General features: G+C 36.6%; 5 protein-coding genes across 10 annotated transcripts; 3 read left to right on the top strand and 2 right to left on the bottom strand.

The window, feature by feature from the left end:
• Nucleotides 1–569: 569 nt before the first annotated feature.
• On the top strand, nt 570–1,949 carry Surf6 (Surfeit locus protein 6). The gene is made up of 4 exons (XM_065367206.1): nt 570–926; nt 995–1,024; nt 1,106–1,186; nt 1,260–1,949. The coding sequence occupies exons 1-4, from the start codon at nt 797–799 to the stop codon at nt 1,895–1,897; spliced, it is 879 nt and encodes a 292-aa protein (XP_065223278.1). The 5' UTR covers nt 570–796; the 3' UTR covers nt 1,898–1,949.
• Nucleotides 1,950–2,100: 151 nt separating this feature from the next.
• LOC135847596 (probable isoaspartyl peptidase/L-asparaginase GA20639) lies at nt 2,101–5,695 on the top strand. Of its 3 annotated transcripts, none has more exons than XM_065367204.1 (7): nt 2,101–2,461; nt 2,803–3,003; nt 3,432–3,509; nt 3,585–3,801; nt 4,524–4,642; nt 4,859–4,969; nt 5,479–5,695. In XM_065367204.1, the coding sequence occupies exons 2-7, from the start codon at nt 2,814–2,816 to the stop codon at nt 5,685–5,687; spliced, it is 924 nt and encodes a 307-aa protein (XP_065223276.1). In that variant the 5' UTR covers nt 2,101–2,461; nt 2,803–2,813; the 3' UTR covers nt 5,688–5,695. The 3 variants fall into 3 exon arrangements, with proteins under 3 accessions (XP_065223276.1, XP_065223275.1, XP_065223277.1); XM_065367203.1 differs by lacking the exon at nt 2,101–2,461 and adding an exon at nt 2,483–2,675; XM_065367205.1 differs by lacking the exon at nt 2,101–2,461 and adding an exon at nt 2,691–2,709.
• Nucleotides 5,696–5,710: 15 nt separating this feature from the next.
• On the bottom strand, nt 5,711–8,982 carry LOC135847600 (uncharacterized). 2 transcript variants are annotated; one of them, XM_065367210.1, is made up of 5 exons: nt 8,840–8,976; nt 7,831–7,878; nt 6,621–6,671; nt 6,425–6,512; nt 5,711–5,897 (listed from the first exon to the last, which is right to left on the bottom strand). In XM_065367210.1, exons 1-5 carry the CDS (start codon nt 8,925–8,927, stop codon nt 5,822–5,824), a joined length of 351 nt encoding a protein of 116 aa, XP_065223282.1. In that variant the 5' UTR covers nt 8,928–8,976; the 3' UTR covers nt 5,711–5,821. The 2 variants fall into 2 exon arrangements, with proteins under 2 accessions (XP_065223282.1, XP_065223283.1); XM_065367211.1 differs by lacking the exon at nt 7,831–7,878 and having other exon boundaries at nt 8,840–8,982.
• A 2,690-nt stretch (nt 8,983–11,672) lies between these two features.
• On the bottom strand, nt 11,673–15,880 carry Gcn5 (Gcn5 acetyltransferase). Of its 2 annotated transcripts, none has more exons than XM_065365558.1 (16): nt 15,724–15,880; nt 15,322–15,598; nt 15,087–15,219; nt 14,845–14,990; nt 14,624–14,761; nt 14,403–14,536; nt 14,128–14,316; nt 13,913–14,019; nt 13,717–13,831; nt 13,471–13,615; nt 13,149–13,354; nt 12,820–13,040; nt 12,572–12,732; nt 12,249–12,473; nt 12,052–12,142; nt 11,673–11,968 (listed from the first exon to the last, which is right to left on the bottom strand). In XM_065365558.1, the coding sequence occupies exons 2-16, from the start codon at nt 15,526–15,528 to the stop codon at nt 11,775–11,777; spliced, it is 2,412 nt and encodes an 803-aa protein (XP_065221630.1). In that variant the 5' UTR covers nt 15,529–15,598; nt 15,724–15,880; the 3' UTR covers nt 11,673–11,774. The 2 variants fall into 2 exon arrangements, with proteins under 2 accessions (XP_065221630.1, XP_065221631.1); XM_065365559.1 differs by having other exon boundaries at nt 15,322–15,595; nt 15,724–15,876.
• A 162-nt stretch (nt 15,881–16,042) lies between these two features.
• On the top strand, nt 16,043–18,375 carry LOC135846462 (uncharacterized). Of its 2 annotated transcripts, none has more exons than XM_065365561.1 (2): nt 16,043–16,340; nt 16,435–18,375. In XM_065365561.1, the coding sequence occupies exon 2, from the start codon at nt 16,443–16,445 to the stop codon at nt 17,979–17,981; it is 1,539 nt and encodes a 512-aa protein (XP_065221633.1). In that variant the 5' UTR covers nt 16,043–16,340; nt 16,435–16,442; the 3' UTR covers nt 17,982–18,375. The 2 variants fall into 2 exon arrangements, with proteins under 2 accessions (XP_065221633.1, XP_065221632.1); XM_065365560.1 differs by having other exon boundaries at nt 16,044–16,281.
• Nucleotides 18,376–18,606: the final 231 nt, after the last annotated feature.

The following is an 18,606-nucleotide window of genomic DNA, read 5'->3' as shown; positions in this document are numbered from 1 at the left end:
ATTTTTTATATGCGTCGAAAGATACCTTGAAAATTCTCGGTGGCACGGCGGCGGTGTGGAATTCGATGGTAAAGACTGAATAGTATGCGAACCGTACGTGTCGTAAAAGAAAACAGAACTGGTGTTTCTGTTCTTCGAATTTGTGTTCTTCATAATTAATTTGGAATTGATTTAAGGTTTTAAAATTTTTTGTCCCTATTTAGTATTCCCTTATGGACGTTTTTTCAATTTTTAGACATTTTCATAAAAATTTGGAAGCAAAAATTTCTTTTTTTTACGAAATTGCTTTTTAAAATCTTTTCTAGTGATTTCAATTATTCAGGTTTCAGGTGCGAATTTAGTTTAAAGGTTCTTTTACATGCACACAATGTGCTTAAATTATACATTTCAAAAAAATGCCCTTATTGCCCTTAAAGTTTTTTTAAATCTCACAAAATCGATCTCCTTTCATCACACGCTCGTGCGTCGTGCCGTCGTGCCTTGTACGGTGTACGGTAGTATCACATCTTACAACTAGCGCCCTCTGCAAGCCGGAGCCATCGTTAGGTCCAGATCATTAGAGAGAGTGTAGATTTTCGTCATCCTCTTCAGAAAGGTCTATACACATCTGTGTTCTTGATCATTATCGTAATCAAAATTGCGATTGATAAGTTTCGGAGTGCAATGTGGTCATTTTTATATATTTTTTTCATCGTCTAGATTCTAGAATTTTTAATTTTTTACTGTACATTATTTGAATAATTATTCATTCTTATATTACCCATTCATTACCCATGTGTGGTCGAAACGTAGAAGAATGACTGTAAAAATTTTAAGTAAAAATAATCGTTCACATGTTGTGAAGCAACAATACCTGAAGGAATTTCGCTTCATTTCTGATCTTTTAACGAACGTTGATTTGCCTTGCCAAGAAGCAGAATCTTCAGGTAAAGTAAAAATATCCCACTGTTCTGATTGTTGTTTCGGTTCAATTCTAATTTTGTTTTCATTACAGATTCGGAAAATGAAAATAATTCAAAGAGAGGTAAACGATCGTTAATACCTATATGAAATCTTTTTATATTTCCTCATGTAATGTAAGTAAATTATTTTGTTCAATATTTAGTTAAACTGGTTGGAACGGCAAAAGACATTGATCGTGCGAAGACGTTAGTTGAACTAAACGAGCGGTTATCAGCGTTAAAAGGTAGCGAAAATTTCATTTGTTTCAATTTGTATCGTAAGTATCTTGTGTTGTGATGAATTGTGTCTATTTTCAGAACAAAAATACACGTACAAAGGTAAAAAACTGAAGAACAGATTGCAAAGTAAACTGAAAAAAAAGAAGAAGGTATATGAAAATAAAGTGAAAAGGAATCCCGTTTCCTGCGAGCAAAAGGATATAAAATCCGAAACTGTTGATCGAAAGAATGACCTGAAACCGCCCAAGCCAGTTTTCAATAGCGAAGGAAATGTGGTATTTAGTAAATTTGATTTTCTCGGAGCAACTTCTAACGCGAATGAAAGTGAAGCATTATCGAAACAAAGTAGTAATAAGAAATTAATTTTGGAAAAACTGGAGAAAGAACAAGGTTATATCAAGAAATTGGAAGAAATGGGCGAAACAGAGAAAGCTGCAGAAATTAAAGAAGAAAGGGTTTGGAAAAACGTGTTCAATAAAGCAGAAGGTATCAAAGTCAAAGATGATCCTTTATTATTGAAAAAATCGTTAGCCAAGAAAAAGGCGCAGAAAAAAGCTAGCGAAAAAAAATGGAAAGAACGAATTTCTAATGTAGAGAAACAGAAAGAAGAACGTCAAAAAAAGCGATCAGATAATCTGACGAAGCGGAGACAAGAAATGAAAAAGAAAAAAGTTAAGAAAGCTATGAAAAAAGGACGGTTCATTTCTAATTCTTAATTTTTTATACGTATTTTGTGTTTAACGAGGAATATACGAGTATGTTTCTTAATTTTTGTGTTTTTTCAATCTATTTTAGTTGTACTTTGTACTGCTTGGCAGATTATTTATTATTGATGAAATAAAATAAGCGTGTATTTTTGATGCGAAATAGGAGGAAGATTTCACACAATTTTTTCTTCGAAATAATTCCGCCCGTGTCAAGAATTCATAGTTATTTACAATGATGAATACCTTTCTTATTCTAGTTTTCGTAGCGTGAACGCGAGTGAACCGCAGAATTTTTCCAACTTTTCACCTCTTATCATCACGTAGATGATATTACAAATTCATGTTAAATAAATCCTATTATGACAATACAATAATCGTGGCTCCATGATGCGGCTTTTGTAAAAAGGTTTGTATGGTTGTAAGCAAGCACTTTTGAAGAAATTATAAACGGCCACGAAAATGTTATAAGTAAACAAGAGCCAATAACAAAAAAATTGAAAAATCGTGGTTTACAGCCAGAATTCAATCTCGCCGGCTTGAAAAGTATCTTATTCAACGCGTAATATAAAGGAGGTAAGCAATTTTAAACGCCTAAACGCCTTTGCTACCTCATAATTCGTGGATAAAAAATCTCATTAGACCCGAATTGTACTTTATGTACCTACTTACATTCGTTATTTGCATGCGTGTAAATGGAAACATGTTCTTATCAACTATGTACAATTTGAATCCGTATCAAACGTTGTATTTACCTACTCGAAGATAACGCGAATGATCGGACGAGAGTGTAAGTAAAGTATCAAGTGTTTGTACATAGATAGGTACTTAGACAGTCGTACGAATTCACCGTATTCATTACGTGTGCGCTATAAATTACATTTATTCAATTTATGTTTTTTTGTTTGTATCGATAGAACTAGTGGCGATGTCAGTTCCCCTGCTTTTGGTTCACGGAGGAGCCGGCGACATTCCTGATTCGCGAGTACCGGGAAAATTGGACGGTATTCGTAAAGCTCTCAGAATTGGTTACGAAAATTACGCTACAACAAAAGATATACTAGATGCCACCCAAGCTGCGGTAGAATACATGGAGCTCGATCCAAACTTCAACGCAGGTTCTAGAATTTGTTGTCTTCCTATATGTGACGCGGCATACGAAAAGGTTACCCCGACTAACCCGAGCAAAAACTTAGTTTTTGAGAAAAACGCGTTTCAAAGTTTTTGAAGCGTTTTTTCTCATTTTTCAAAAAGTATTTTCATCAGCAATATTTCAACGTGTATTGAAAAGGTTTTTCTTGGAGCTACCTCGCTTCAGAGCCATTTTTCAGGTTAAACGTCAAGATATCGAACTGGCGATAGTTTTATCGTATTCTACGTTCAATTTTACATAAAAATAGCAAATTAAAAAAAATTCATCTTTTTGGTTTTTTTGGTCGGGGTAACTATAACCTTTTCGTATGCCGCGTCACATATAATGAAAAGAGTACCTGGCATAGACTAAATTTTTTAATCATCGTTTGATTTCCGATCATCGCATTTTCAGGATATGGTTCGGTGTTGACACGAGATGGAGAGATCGAACTCGAAGCATTAGTAGTGGACGGAGAAAATCTTGAAGCGGGTAAGTAAATTACTTGATACGATCAACTGTCAACTACGAGATCTCTCAACTTTCTCTTCGTGATATCGTACTCAGGCGCAGTTACTGGATTGAAGAATATATTGCATCCCATAGCTGTTGCTAGAAAAGTTATGGAAAAAACTCCTCACGTATTATTATCGGGTGAAGGTGCTCAGCAGTTCGCCGAAGAATGCAGTTTTCCTTCAGAATCGTCTCTCCATACACCCGATGCTTGGCAAGCCTTACAAGCTTTCAAAGAGAAGGCAACAAATCCGTTTGCTATGGAAATTGGGTGTGTATGAGAATCTACGTGTGTTTGTTTTTATAGCTTTCACAGTGTAACATCAACTTGAACACGCTAGACGGCTATAGACAATTACATATAGACAGACGATATCGTAGGTTAGGTATACCTTATCCTCAGAATGTAAAGTTAGTCTGCGCAAACAAACGTAGTAGGCAAGCTAATATGATTTCGAAGGTTTACTATATTATATGCTTCTTACGGCTATGTTCATGAAGAAATCAGATTTTTTTTCAGCGATCTATTCTCGATTCCTCAAAAATTTGATATTGAGTTTCATACGATTACCTACTCGCGTCGCGTCGATATGTCAACTCTGATTGCATTAAAAAAATTTTTAAATATAATTTTCAAAAAATCGAGTAATGGGTGTTTTTTTTGACAAATTTGAGGTCAACGAGCCCGAATCCGGCGTCCATTTAAAGCGTCGGTTGTTCCTTGAACAAAAAGTCGTGTTTTTTTTTTTTTTTTGGAAAATTTTTCATTTTATTAAAAACTACGAAGCGAGGTGCAATTTGGACGTTATTTTGGTGCTCAGCCACCTCAAATTAGTGAAAAAACGTCGTGAAAAATTCAATTTTTGAACCGAATTTTCGGGCTGCATTTTGAGTTTTCAAATTCGTCTTTTTCATGCAGCCTATTTTTTTCTCGGTGCATACTTTACCCGCGCTATTGCTATAGGTAATTAAAATATATAATTTCTCGAACAGGAGCGGAGGTACCGTAGGTGCTGTGGGAATTTCTTCTTCCGGACGTACGGTATCATGTACCTCTACGGGCGGAATCACGGGAAAAATGAGAGGGCGAGTTGGTGACACACCGATTCCAGGTTTGAAATGACACTAAATACTCGTATGTACTATATTAATGTACGATTTCGATACCTATCATTAAGTAGCCTTTGTAGTGTAACAGATGTCATTGGTATCTACATATAAGGTTATCTTTCAACAATTGGATAATTGGAACTTATTAGTAATTAAAGGAATAGGTAGATTATGAAACGGAATTTAATGATGATTGATGACGTGTTTTTAAATTTTAGGTAGCGGCGGTGCTGCTGACAATCTTATTGGAGCCGTGTCTACTACCGGCTTTGGAGATGCTATTCTAAGATACAACGTCGCCCAGCGCATCCTTCTCGCCATGGAATCGGGTTAGTATACATATCTTAAATTGTGGTCTACAATCCCTTCATATACGTAAGTAGGTATGTAAATGTATACTTTTTAAGTTTAGATAAGATACTATACTCGAACCACCAAAGAACGTTAACGTGTTTAGTTGCCTGCATTGTGAATAGGAGAGGTCACGTGCCATTTGTAAAATTGGAAAATTCAACTGTTTAGAAAAACAAATTCAAGATTTGACGAATTTTTGTTTTTTGTACTACCTATATTATTCGTACATACTACATACTACATACTTACATATAGGTATGTAGCTATTTGCCCGTTTGGTTTTGAAAATAAGTTGGCAAATATATATGCCCAGATAAATTTTGCCTATAGGCGACCAATATCGATAATTCGTCGGTAACGGATTTTGTCCTTTTTTTTCCCCGAGCGCTGCCTAGACTTGAATATGGGCGGACGTTTTCCGATCCAAAGAAGGTACAATGTGTGCATTTTTACGCAATTTATTCATCGCGCAAAATACTTTCAGGTGATACGGCGCAGGAAGCCTCTGAAAAGGTGTTGAATTGCATGCTGCAACGAATTGGTAAAACTGCTGGAGCTATTACTATAGGCAAAGACGGTAGTATAGGTGTTGCGTTTACTTCTAAAAGAATGGCCTGGGCTTATATGAAAGATGGACAAGTGCATTATGGAATAAATCAAGGCGAACATTTTATCGAAAACTTTCAGAGTTGACGTCGCTGAATAAAAATACATCATTTTTGCGTAAAAAAAAAATCACTTTATTTTTTTATAGACTACATACCTACGTACCTATATGTTTAAATCGGATACCTATCTCGCAAACTCTTCGGCGTCATCCGCTTGATTCATACGAATATCGAATCTGGTATCGAATTTACCATTTTTTCGCATTCATCTTCTGGGTTTTCGTTATTTGGCCCGCTGAACAATGCGAAAAGAAATGAAATATGTAGTAGGAGTAGTAGGTGTAAGGTACATACAAATACAATATATGTATGTCTATGTATATTGTACTAATGCACTACCTACGTCTTGACGGGACACTCTGTGCCGCCATCAGAAATTATTGCATAACGCGCGCATACCCGGTGATTTTACTGTGTAGGTACAAATATAATTATATACCGGCCGTGTACGGCTGTACGCCTCAAGCCTCAACAGTCAACATGCACGATAGGTATAAAGTAATGTAGGCAATAAATAATAATACTGTACAGGTTAACAAAGTTTTCTTCCAAATATTTCATAGCAGTAGTACACGATGATTCATGATTGGTTGTTGGACTGAGATGATAACATTGCACCAATCATACCTATGTACATAATTATCTATTTCACGTTGCCAACCTACGCGTATATTTTTAATGAAAAACTTTCTTTGTGGTTGACGATATTTCTGGGCACCCTGTATGTACCATTACCAATGTAAAATGTACCTATGTACTTACTGAAATTTCATGTCTGCGTCCCAGTTGAATAGAATAGCGATGAAGTCACGATTCCGTTTTTCGTTAGTATTTTTCCATTCGTTGAAACCTTGATTTTTGTGTTTTAGTTTGAAATCACACATTCGCAAAATTGCGTTAATTAACCAAGAGTGCGTATAATACCAGGTGCGTTATTAGCGCAAAAAAATTGGCTTACCGTCGTAAAATAATCGTTTCGATAATGGTACTTTGTAACGGGAAGATATCCCTGTAAACATAACATTTATCCTGCCATTACCATTACGTACTCTTGCTACGTACGTACAATTAAACTTGATTTTATGAACTAAATCAATAGGCAGGTACTTTACTATTTAAGAATCGAAATACTTATTGATATTTTGGCGAGTTACCTACATTCAATTTGAACTACACAGATTTATGTAAATTATCGACCGGCGACCGGCGACCGGCGTCCACGTCTGTTCAACAGAAAACCGATTTTTTTTTAGCTGTCAAATTTAAGTAGGTACCTACGTAAACCTGTAGCTATGGTCCACTGGCTGGATGCAAATGGTGCAGCGTGCGTAAAAAATATCGAGCACCCTTTCACGCGCATCCATTTCCAAGATTTTTAATTTAAAAAAAAAAAAAAAAAAAAAACTTTCTTTGGGCCTCGAGGTGCCTGCTCGATATTTCTGACTTGTGAGTACGCTGTAGGTAGGTAGTAGGTACATATGTATATAACTATGTGAAATGAATTTTAAAGGCGGATTGCGGATTGGAAGAAGGCATTGATGTAGGTAATTATTTAATTGGTGACCTGACTGCGGTTATGAGGTAGGTAAGTATTAGGTACTTTAAATAATTAATGGGGCTACGGGTAATGGGTATCTGAACGAAATCAATTCAACGGCATTTCTCTGAGTGAATTTGACAGTTGAGACTGTTGACAGTTGTTCAATTCCTCTCGCTTTTGCCAATCGGATATTCGCGAATTCACACTAAGTGGCTGACATCTGGCGGATTTTTGCGTAAATGCTGAAAAGGGGGAACTGTGCAAAATTGTGGATAAGACATTTTTATATTGTGAATATTTTTCGACTCAAATTTGCAAATTGCAACTAACTAAATGATTCAAATTTGAGCAATTGAGAGAATTTCTGGTACCAGAACTCATTTGCAAACGTATTTTAAACAAAAATGAGAAAATAGTATATCAGCAAAAAGAGTCATTTGATGTCTTTGAGTGAAGAAAAAAATTGTTGGCCACCAAATTATTAATTTTTGTGTTGTGAATTGTAATCTGATTGGTCAATGACACAGTTCCCCCTTTTCAGATGCTGATAACAGACAATAATTAGCGCTCCTCACGGAGTGTGAATTCGCGAATAAGTAATAGTTCAATAATAATTTATGCAACTCACCATCTCTGTAAAACCTTTCCACTCTGTTCATTGGCGTTCGGTTCAATGCTGAAAAATAAATTTTAAAAAACAATAATTTATACGCGTAGTAGTACGAGTATAAATAGCCATCTTACCCACTATAGGGGTACCAAACTAAAAATTTTCAAAACAATGGAACTGGAAAGATACGTAGGTAATAGGTATACGAGTACAATTTTCGTGGTATCTCTCCGAGAGGGGACCATTTCATTGAATTCGAAACTACCAGCTACCACGGTGAGGTGTCAAAGTACCTATATAGTTTTGACCAATACCTATACGAGTATAATGCTGACAAAAAGGAGTTAGGTGATGGGACTGGATCACTCTTGAAATACGTATAACAGGATTCGCCTTTCTCACGAGGTTTTGCTGTCGAATAAATTGTCGACTTCAATTAAACTCGAGGTTGTTCTCGCGCCTCACCTCCCTCACTATGAGCTCCAATAGTTGAGCCGTAGCCATTTATCAATGCACCGCACCGAAAACGCGTATTGATTAATACTCGTATCATCAACCTACCATATTTTGTCGCTTAAAATGCTCTTAGACTAGGGATCCTGTAGCTTGGTGTAGGTACGAGTAGGTAATAGCCAATAGGTATCGGTTGGTCACCGTGAATGATACGAGTAATAATTATAGCAGTAGCACACGATGATTGGTTGTCGGACTGAGATGATAACATTCCACCAATCATATGATTGTATCATTCTATTTCACGTTGCCAACCCATATTTTTAATGAAAAACTTTCTTTGGGGTTCACGATATTATTGGGCACCCTGTACGTATGTATCAATAACAGTAGGTATCTATGTAGTTGAAGTTGATAGTAGGTATATACTTAATGCGCATTTATCACTTGCTTATTTGACGTGCGATTAAAATTTTGGCAGATGAATACTTTAGCTTTATGAGAACTGAGAACAAGCGCGGTATAGGCGTATTAGATTACTAGTAATGTAATATGAAAATATGAATCGAATTACCTTTGTAAAAATTGAATCCATCTTGCCAGCTTGAGCCAAAAATTGTTAACCATATGAAAAAATATGTTAGTACGACTTTAATTTTCATTCTAGCTGCCAGTAAGTAAAAGGAGAGACTTGTTCTTGTTCCAGAGTACATTCCTATTTATACGCAATCTCGATAGGTAGGTACGTAAACGTATCAATTCAATTCTTTCTATTATGGGTGGGCAAAAAACTTTCATTTCGACGACGATGAGATGGTAGTAAAAGGGGAAAAACAACGAATTCTAATCAAGATGTTTTGTAATTGCAGTCGAGTATGAAAAATACGAGTAATAATAACAAAAACGAGAAAATACCAATCACGAAGTCTGTACAGGTTGTAACTAACAATCGATTTGAACAAATAAATTGCCTGCTCTCCTTTTGTAACGAGAACCTGCTTTGTTTTCGATGAATTCGTTTTCATTCTCTTTTTTTTTCTTCAAAAGAACATTATTTTTTATACCTAGAGAAATATTCGAATGTACCTACACAGCGAGCGGTCTGTTCCAAAACTCCCAATACTTTTGCTCCGAATTGAATCGGAAATGTTTTTCCAATAATTGGATTTTTAAATAGGCCTAGGTACGTAGCTACGTACTTTGTTGGCTAATGTTTAATAATTCGAGGTTGCTGAGCACGAAAAATCCCTACGTCCAAATTGAGACTGATCGCTGCGTGGTTTCTTAGAAAGACCCATGTGCTCATTGTGCTCGAAGAAACAAGTACCGGCCCGCGGCAATTAATAGGCAGGTATTCGAAAAAGACCTTTCATATTCGATTTTTTTTGGAAATCAAAAAAATTTTTAAAATGCGAAGGGAAGTTTGCGCATTTTTTGGGGAAAAACTTTTGAGTAGCAGATCGAGTCAAAATTTGGAGCTATGGGTGTTTTCAGCACGGCGCTGCGAATTCAATTCCGGGGCCAGATATAATTTTTGAGTACGAAATAAGTTGAAAAATTATTTTCGAAAAGTACATATATTTTTTACTATGTTCTTTGACTAATTTGAGGTCCCTGAGCACATAAATAATATCCAAATCAAGTCACAATCAGGACTCGTCGCACTCGAAAAAATTTAAATTGTTTGATAAAAATCGAAATTTTTCATAGAATATTGTTAATCAAATATTTTTGTGAAAAAATCGCATTTTTTCGAAACAAAACAAACATTTTTCGCGGAAGAAGCGATCGATAGGAAAAACTGAGGCCGGATTCAGGCTCGGTGACCTCGAATTAGACGGAAATCATCACCATCACCTAAAATTTTAAAAATATCTATACCTATGTATGTAATATGCATGTAATCTACCTAGGCTACTACCTAAGTACCTACCTAGTACTTACCTTATCTACAGAGTGCCCAGAAATATCGAGTACCCCTACGAAAGTTTTTCATTGAAAATATAGGTTGGCAACGTGAAATAGATGCATGTAGGTAATTATAGGTATGTTGTACTTTTCGGCGATCTAGATCGTGTTAATAAAATTGCATAACCAGTTTGCCGTAAATACGAAATACAGTTTTGCCACCGAGAAGATCCTACATTTTAAAGCGAATCGAATCGAGTCGGAGATTTACGACGAGACGGTGAATTCATTTGTGGTGTCTGGCAATTCCCAACGTTAAGCCTCAAAATCGAGCAAAAAAATGTTTTGAAAATATGCAGTTTTTTACGTTATTTTGTGGCTAATTTGAATCGAGTGACCGAATTTAATTTCATACTCGTATGATCGGAAAATGAGTAGTTTCCTAGACAGTTTTTTGGTTGGAAAATACGTCTTTAACGCATCTATCTAAGCGAGCACGGAATACAGTTGGAGGAATAGTATATTACAATACAAGGACACAAGGAGCGAAAGTGAAGTACATATGTTCGGCTCGGCGAGTCAACAGTCAAATCGCACTCGACCAACAGCATAAGATATTTTTCATTATTCATGCTACGAAAATAAGTTTTACGTCCGTTTTTGGTTAAACCTTTTTTGCATAGTTCATTTTTAAAAAAGAGAATAATGCTTTCATTTGCAAATACCTACCTACGAGTATATCGAAAACTGAGCCTCCTAGAAAAAAATTAAAGACATTATGTCGATTGGAAATTTAATTCTCTGCAATTTTCCTCGATTTCATTTCATTTTCAGCCCGGGTAAACAATAAACATAGAGCATTTTCGTAGCATGCACACTGCACAGAGGGCGGAAAACTTATACTTTCGTAGCATGTGTATGATGAAAAGTGCAACCCGCGCTCGTTTACAAATTCTAAATTAACAATTTGAAAATTTCGGCATTTATTTTCCTCTCATATGAAATATGTAGTTGTAGGTACTATTTTTCAATTTTCAAAATAATCGAGTCGGTAAGTAGATTTTTTGTACATATAAGATTTTAAGCGAAAAAATCAATTCTTTTCCCAACATACGCATACGTAATCAGCGAGTCTTAAGAAAATGTGTCAACGGAAATGAATTGGCCGATGGCCGCACCACAAACCTCCCTTGGCAGAAATTCAATTTTCAAAAATATCGAACTGCAAATACGTACGTTACCTATATTACGAATGACGACTAACCGCGTTATCGCCTAGTTGGATATGCGATATGCACTTTGTACTCGTCCGTAATCACGCTCCTCATTAGTGTCGACATACTCGTAATACTCGTATAAGTAAGTACATACCGTAATCATGTATGTATGTACTACCTGTACCTACTAACCCTTTTTCAACAATAATTCCTCAAATCGTGTGTTTGCAGTAACTACAAGACGTAAGTAAATAACCAGAATCATTTCCCACAAAATACATATTTTTAAAATAAAAATGATTATATTTTACACAGTCGGTTTGACAAAAGTACAAGACGTTTACAATCATTAGGTAAGTACTAAGTATAGCTACAGCCAGGTATTTATTTGTGCCATAAACCTAATTCTTTCATTTTAGTTTGAAAGTATTTCTCCAACTGGTTAGCACAGGCGAAATATTCAGTGTCGGGAGAGTTATAAATACGGCAGTTTGTAAATATCCTCGTCATATCGGCGATAAATAAGCGGCGAGTCGCGTAATACCCATTTTTCAGTCTTTCTGTCATAGTTTTCAAGTCTGTATAAAGAATAAGCGGAACGTGATACGAGAATTACAATACAATAAAATTCAATTAATGCGTATGCATCGAATCGACATACCCATCGGATATTTGATGTGATCGTAATAATCAGGCACTTCATTTTTATCGACGGGTTTTTGAAAAGGCCACGAGCTCGAATGATTTTTTATCTGTCAAGCCGTAAAAAGAGGTCAGTGTAAATTCTAGCACGTCGATTATTCGCATTGTACGTGTACATCTACAACTACATAGGTATTGAATTTGTAAAGTGCTTACGCTTCCCAGCACTATCTTTAGCTGTTTCAATAAAGTATCAGGATCGCTGCATTCCTCCGTTAGCTTACTAACTCTGGTAGCTCGAGCCGCAGGTTTCCAGCCAGTTTCGCGAATTCCCGGGATAGATTCTACCGGAATACATCGGACTCCTTCTCGGAAGCAATTCAATCCGGGATGTATTTTTTCGGCTTCTTGTTGCTGTTCTTCGACGGTATACTTGATAATCTGAGACACACACACACATAAACGGAAAATTGCAACACTCGCGTCGTCGGGTCGAAATGTAAGAAATTCGTAAAATTTATCCGCTACACGTGTCTTACTTCTTTAGCTTTGCGAACCACGGTTGTAAATTCGGTATAAACGATTTTGGGATTCAGTTGGCAATGCATCAACGTAGCACCATCGTAATCTTTGATAAACCCTTGATGTACATTACGCGGTAACTTCATATCTTTGCTGAAACCTTGTTTTTTGAAGTACCCTGAAATTGATGATACGTGAATACCGAATAGCGAATACACATGTCAACGCCAACGAAACGCACAGACTCGAGCTACGAGCAGCTTACCAATAGCGAACTCGTCGGCGAAAGTTAGAAAATGGAATATGTTTTGTTTTATGTGATACTCTTTCAAATGATTCATCAAATGAGTACCGTATCCTTTGACCTGTTCGTTAGAGCTTACAGCGCAGAACACTATCTCTGTAAATCCTTGACTCGGAAATGGTCGAAAACATATGCCTCCGATCGGTATCCTATCTTTGATCAAGGCCAACGTTTTATGTTTGCTGCAACGACAGGCAAATAATAAAGTAAAAAACAACCAACGAATGTGAATTGCGAACAACACTCGAGAAGGGACGGCCAACAACGTAGAAAGATTAGCTGAAACTTACGGATCAAATAAGAGACGAGTTATGTATTCTCTCGGCATTCTAGGTAATTGATGAGCGAAGACATTTTGCAAGCCGATCAACCACATCATTGTCTCTTTGCTAACCTTCTGCGTTAACGAATTACCCAATATGTAGAATTTTATTACGTTGTTGGCTTCCTCGTTTCGAGCAACCTCGTCACGAGCAGCGGTTTCAAGAAAAACAGCCTAAAATCAGAAACAAAATATAGAGAACGCAAAAATACGAAACTGTATGCGTTGTAAAATTCAGCGCGAGAAAATAATTATGTAACTTTTAAAGTTATCACTTTGTAGGTACCTACCTTCGGTTGCTTCAAAGGATCTTTCAAATTACGTAATATTTCCTCAACTTTATCGACAGATAGATCGTCGGTTGTGGTTTCGTTGCATTCGCCTTTCTTTCTCTTATCGAATTTATTATCGCAGTATTTTTTTGAGGCACTATCGCTATTAAAAAAAAACAACAACAACAACAAATTATAACGAATCCTATTTTTTAACTGTCGGTAAAATAGTCGAAATAAAAAAAATGAACGCTTGGTATTCACCTTAGATCGGCAACGGCTCTCCGCTTAGGAGTACTACAAATGTACACCGTGTTGGAAAAATCCTTATCGTTGCCGAACCCGTCTGTTCTGTCATTATCACTGAATCGTTTTAAACCTACGTTTGAGATTTCATAATGATATTTTCAATACAACACGTACCCACGTGACAAACATTTTCAGAAAGTCATTAACTCACTTCTATCGAAATTGGAAAATAAATGACCCGGCGGATTTCTTTTAAATTCTGTATCCCATATGGGCGAATTATCAGCAAACACGTCATCTTCTAACGCGGTCAAAAATCTGATACAAAAAAAAAACAAAAAACAAACAAACAAACAAACAAATAAACACGAACAGGTGCGGTAATCTGAGGCTGTAAAACGAAAAGATTGCAAAATCAATACGTACTTGGGCAAATGAAGAAACAGCGTTTTTTGATCATCAGTAAATTTGTCCTTATCGGCCTGGCATCGATCTAGTAATTTCTTCGATTCTGATCGGAAAATAGATCTCAACAAGGTCCTACCGAACACGACAGTAGTCTCGTAATGAGGCAAAGAACTACAAAACATCGGCATGTGACAAAAAATCAACCATCTGCGTGAACAAAACGAATAAACATTACGTCAATTGACAGGAAAAAACATTTCAATATGGAGGCTGCTGAACGTAAATGAGAATACCTGGTGTAATTGACTTTATACAATACAGCTTCGTCTTGATTTATAACTTGACATCTTACACTCGGTTTATCCAACGTACAGTGGTTTAAAAAATGCAAAAAACATTTAGCAACTTTATCCATGACCTGATAATTCTGAAGCAAAAAAGGCGAAACATTTCAACGTCGATCGTGTCGAACAGTTATTGCGACTGAAACTCGTCGCGATAAAAGAATACTTACTTCTGCAGTAACATGAGCGGATTTTAATATCAAGAAATTATTCACCGCTTTCGCAATGCTCGGTTTTTCAAATGGAGGCTGACCGAAAGGAGATTCGAAAACAGGTTTTTGTAACGATAAAACACACTTTTTCAGTTCCTACGAGAAATATGTAAATAATGGTCAATACTAATCATCGCTTGCGCTTATTAAATCTGGTCAGTGGCATGTTAAAAGCGTACTTTGAACAAGTAATAATGCACAGTTTTAATGCAATGTTCCTCTTCTCGATGCATGCTCAAATATATGTTCTCCATATCGGCGACAATGCATAACAAACGATTAATATCCTCTTCCGGAATATTCGACAGATGCGATACATGTTGAGCTACGAGCGTGAATCCGAATTATTTAACGTGCAAATATTAGATTATTAGATACGGCTGTATCGACTATAATCATATCGCGTCGCGTTGACACTTACAAATAGTGTGAGAGCAGGTGTGACAAGGATCCGAAAAATTATTGCCATTTGATATAGATAATGGGACATCAACCCGACTCGATTTATTGACATAGGAACTAGCTTTCCAGCCCACACATTTGCACGATTCCTCCTGCGTAATGAGTAAGTGAAAAATGTCATCGCAACGAGGAATAATGCCAGTATGTGCTAAACTGACGTACAATAGAACAACTTGGTGTTAACCAATACTCACTTGACACTTCAAGTACACAGCCAATTTCAGAAGCTTCTTTTGTTGAGGCCAACTACACATTAATTGTTTTCTTCGCTGAATTTTGCCCACCATTGTTTCGTACTTCTGATCAACGGTCAAGTTTTGAGAGTTAGGTTCATTAGAATGACCGTTCGTTTCAGAGTGGTCTCCATTTTCGGTGACATTGTTGCGAGTTTCCGAAGACATTCTCGTCTACGGTCATGGACACGGGATCTTCTCTTATCTCGGATGCGTCAAACGTCAAAAAGATCTACTACTGAAATGAAAAATTAGCCAAGTTGAATGCATTATAGGTTGAATGTTGGAATGTTGTCCAATTATGATTAATTAATATTACCTATGTATATTGAATAAATACGTGTAAGTAGGATTTTTACATACCTGTAAGACCTGAGACCTGTACCTTACAATTCAATGACAAAACATAATCATTTATTACAGTAGGAAAATAATGATAAAAAGATTCGTCATCATGTTACCATTACCAAATCAAAAACCAAAACTAAAATAAATTCAAAACAAACTGAAAAGTTACCTAGCGATTTCGATGTTTCGATCCAATTTGTTCAAAAGTATTGTATCGATATTCGAGAGTCGAAAGCTCCGTACCGTCAATACTGGCCATTGGTGATAAATATCGACATTGATGATCTCGTCGTACCTCGATCAAATCGAAATCGCAAATAATCGACATTTATTTTTTTGTAAACACAAGAAAGTGATAAAAATTTAAGTAGAATGATTAATTTTCAATTTTGTTTTTTAATGTTTTATTATGATCGAATCGAATGCGAATGCGAATGAAAAATAAAATATTGTGAATTTGATCATTGAAATGAAGAAACTTTGATATGCTCAGCCTGACTGTATTTTTATGCAACGTAGAATATTTCAATCATTTCTGGGGTCGTGAACTAGGCGCATGAAGTGTAGATATAGGTAAGGTACTGACTACCGATATTATCGAAGCATATACTCGTATTCGTATGTATTCATAGGTATATAATATTATATGTATTATATTGCGGACTTGAAACTCGCCAGATCTCGGATCACTTTCAAGTTCATACTAAACTTTGACTGAATTTTCAGGATTGGCGATGGCAAATAAAGGCACCGAGTGGATTACTACGGATACAAATAACGAAACCAATCCGCTATTTGACGCTTACAATTTCGATCGATCCGCGTCAAGTAATCGATCTACCGTAGTGTTCGATGTAGAAAAAGAAGACGAAGTGATTTGCGTTGGTTCAACCTCAACGGTCTGTGACACTTCACATTCGCCTACCTTTCGCCATATAGGACCTGGTACGTCCAAGAAAAAGGTAACGTTTGTCGATGACGATGAAGTTGAATGGATATTGCCAGCTGAAGATGGGTCAGCTTTTCGAGACGATGAGTCGAAACCGAGCGTTGGTAAATTCGAAGATCAAATGGGCGATTGCGATTACTCCTTACAGGTAGAACCTAACGACGACGAGGTAAATGTAATCGATGTGGAACGAGAATACTCGATGAAATCTTACGGTTTTCGTAATTCAAAGAGCGTTCCCTTTGTCGACTACCACGATGCGGAAAATGAAATCGGATCTACATGCGGCGATTCTGACTCGCCTTCGGCGGTACAGAATTCTGGCGAAAGCGAAATCGTCAACTCAGAGGCGTTGACTTGTTCCGCGCCTGTCACCTTGCACGATGAAAGTATCCAAGAATCAGAAATAAGTGATTACGATGCCAGAATGAGAGCTTATTTCGGATTAGATTTTAGCATATCGAGCATAGACACCGAAAGCGGCGCCACCAGTGAATTGAATCAAAGTTCTGGTAAAATATCGACGGATGACGAGAAAATGGAATGCGATTCCGGAGGCGTTGAAGTAATCGATGTCGATGACGATGACGATGACGATTCGGACGACCAAGACGACTGCGTGATTACCAGCACTTATTCGGAAACGAAACCGAATTCGTCGTTAACAACTGTCGCCGCCGCTCTCGATGATAAAAATTTTAAAAAAACTCGCAAAAAAATAATCACCGAAACGGTCGATGAAATATTCAAACGTATGATGCCTTTAGCTGTTCCAGGAGCATTATCCCTATTCGCTCCTGAGCGTAATAATTTGCCTGAAAATGTGCGACCGTCGAAATTTTGTTACCACTATTTTATATCCTCGCATATCGTAGTTAAAGAAATAACCAAACAAGAATTTTACAAATTTAAAGAGCAAATTTTGATTGCGAAAAAAAGAAACGCGCCCCCTCGATGTAACTGTCTCTCGCACCCGCTCAATCAAAGTGCGAATAAACTAACGTTACTCACGAATCCGTATTCGTTGTATCATAAACCTACCTGTCATTTCGCTCAGAATTCCAAATGTAACACGGCCAAACGAAAGGGTCCTCGTCGTTTATCCTATCAGGTAAGCTTCCATCGCATTCCTCAAAAACGCGAAGGAAAAGATTTCAAAGAGTGGAGCGACATTGTTCTGCGAAGACGGCAAAACGCTTCCGTTGTCGCCGGCAATTCTACCCCTGCAGATTGGTCAGACGGCGAGGAAAAAGTCAACTTGATCCAGTACAACCGGCCATCCTGTCATAAAACTGAACCCAATGATCTCCAAACCAGGTCGTGAAGACCCGAAGAGCCGTTTTTTTCTTTTCTTTTTTTTTTTTTTCAAGTTCACGTACATTCGCGTAGAACGTGCGTGGTATTAAGCCTTACTTACTCTACCTACTTTTGTATGTTCAATCTTTCTTGTATTACCTATACCTACATATAATGTTTGTGTTTAAATTTTCTTGTCTGAATATTCTTAATGATTTTCGCATTCGATGTTATTTCGTCAAATTATTTTCGTGTACCTAATACCTAGTTCTTTTACGTTTAAATGTAGCTTGTTGATAAGTTTATCGTTCTCCTTTGTATAATGGTTTATTTATTTATTATTAGGTAGTACTAACTTGTGGCAGTATTATTTAAAGAAAACGAAAACAAATAAGTACTGAAATATACAATTTACAAGTGAACCCGGCCGAATACGTGTAACAATTTTTAAAAATTGTATTCAACTTATGGAGGTAAGTATGTAGTAATCGTTCTGAGAAAGTATTGAAAATTCATTGTAATTCTCAAAAGAATTTATGTATGAAGTACATAAATCCTTACGTTAGATGATTTGAAATTAATTACACGAAAGCGAAATAACTACGTTTGATTCATTTTTTAAAAAAAAGAAAAGAAAAAAGCAATAATTTTGT

Source organism: Planococcus citri, chromosome 5 (genome assembly GCF_950023065.1).
Source record: "Planococcus citri chromosome 5, ihPlaCitr1.1, whole genome shotgun sequence".
Lineage (NCBI taxonomy): Eukaryota > Metazoa > Arthropoda > Insecta > Hemiptera > Pseudococcidae > Planococcus > Planococcus citri.
The sequence above is the reverse complement of the archived record's forward strand: the minus strand, read 5'-3'. Positions and strand labels throughout refer to the sequence as shown.

What these genes read in the sequence shown, in the direction of transcription:
- Surf6 (XM_065367206.1), top strand. Translation starts at nt 797, where the DNA reads ATGACTGTAAAAATTTTAAGTAAAAATAATCGTTCACATGTTGTGAAG. An exon ending in CCAAGAAGCAGAATCTTCAG is followed by an intron (nt 927 to 994) that starts GTAAAGTAAAAA and finishes TTTTCATTACAG; the next exon opens with ATTCGGAAAATGAAAATAAT. An exon ending in TGAAAATAATTCAAAGAGAG is followed by an intron (nt 1,025 to 1,105) that starts GTAAACGATCGT and finishes TTCAATATTTAG; the next exon opens with TTAAACTGGTTGGAACGGCA.
- LOC135847596 (XM_065367204.1), top strand. Translation starts at nt 2,814, where the DNA reads ATGTCAGTTCCCCTGCTTTTGGTTCACGGAGGAGCCGGCGACATTCCT. An exon ending in CGATCCAAACTTCAACGCAG is followed by an intron (nt 3,004 to 3,431) that starts GTTCTAGAATTT and finishes TCGCATTTTCAG; the next exon opens with GATATGGTTCGGTGTTGACA. An exon ending in CCGTTTGCTATGGAAATTGG is followed by an intron (nt 3,802 to 4,523) that starts GTGTGTATGAGA and finishes TTTCTCGAACAG; the next exon opens with GAGCGGAGGTACCGTAGGTG.
- LOC135847600 (XM_065367211.1), bottom strand. Translation starts at nt 8,978, where the DNA reads ATGTACTCTGGAACAAGAACAAGTCTCTCCTTTTACTTACTGGCAGCT. An exon ending in TGGATTCAATTTTTACAAAG is followed by an intron (nt 6,672 to 8,839) that starts GTAATTCGATTC and finishes TTATGTTTACAG; the next exon opens with GGATATCTTCCCGTTACAAA. An exon ending in GAAACGATTATTTTACGACG is followed by an intron (nt 6,513 to 6,620) that starts GTAAGCCAATTT and finishes ACAAAAATCAAG; the next exon opens with GTTTCAACGAATGGAAAAAT.
- Gcn5 (XM_065365558.1), bottom strand. Translation starts at nt 15,528, where the DNA reads ATGTCTTCGGAAACTCGCAACAATGTCACCGAAAATGGAGACCACTCT. An exon ending in CTGTGTACTTGAAGTGTCAA is followed by an intron (nt 15,220 to 15,321) that starts GTGAGTATTGGT and finishes CTCATTACGCAG; the next exon opens with GAGGAATCGTGCAAATGTGT. An exon ending in TGGTTCGCAAAGCTAAAGAA is followed by an intron (nt 12,474 to 12,571) that starts GTAAGACACGTG and finishes TGTGTGTCTCAG; the next exon opens with ATTATCAAGTATACCGTCGA.
- LOC135846462 (XM_065365561.1), top strand. Translation starts at nt 16,443, where the DNA reads ATGGCAAATAAAGGCACCGAGTGGATTACTACGGATACAAATAACGAA.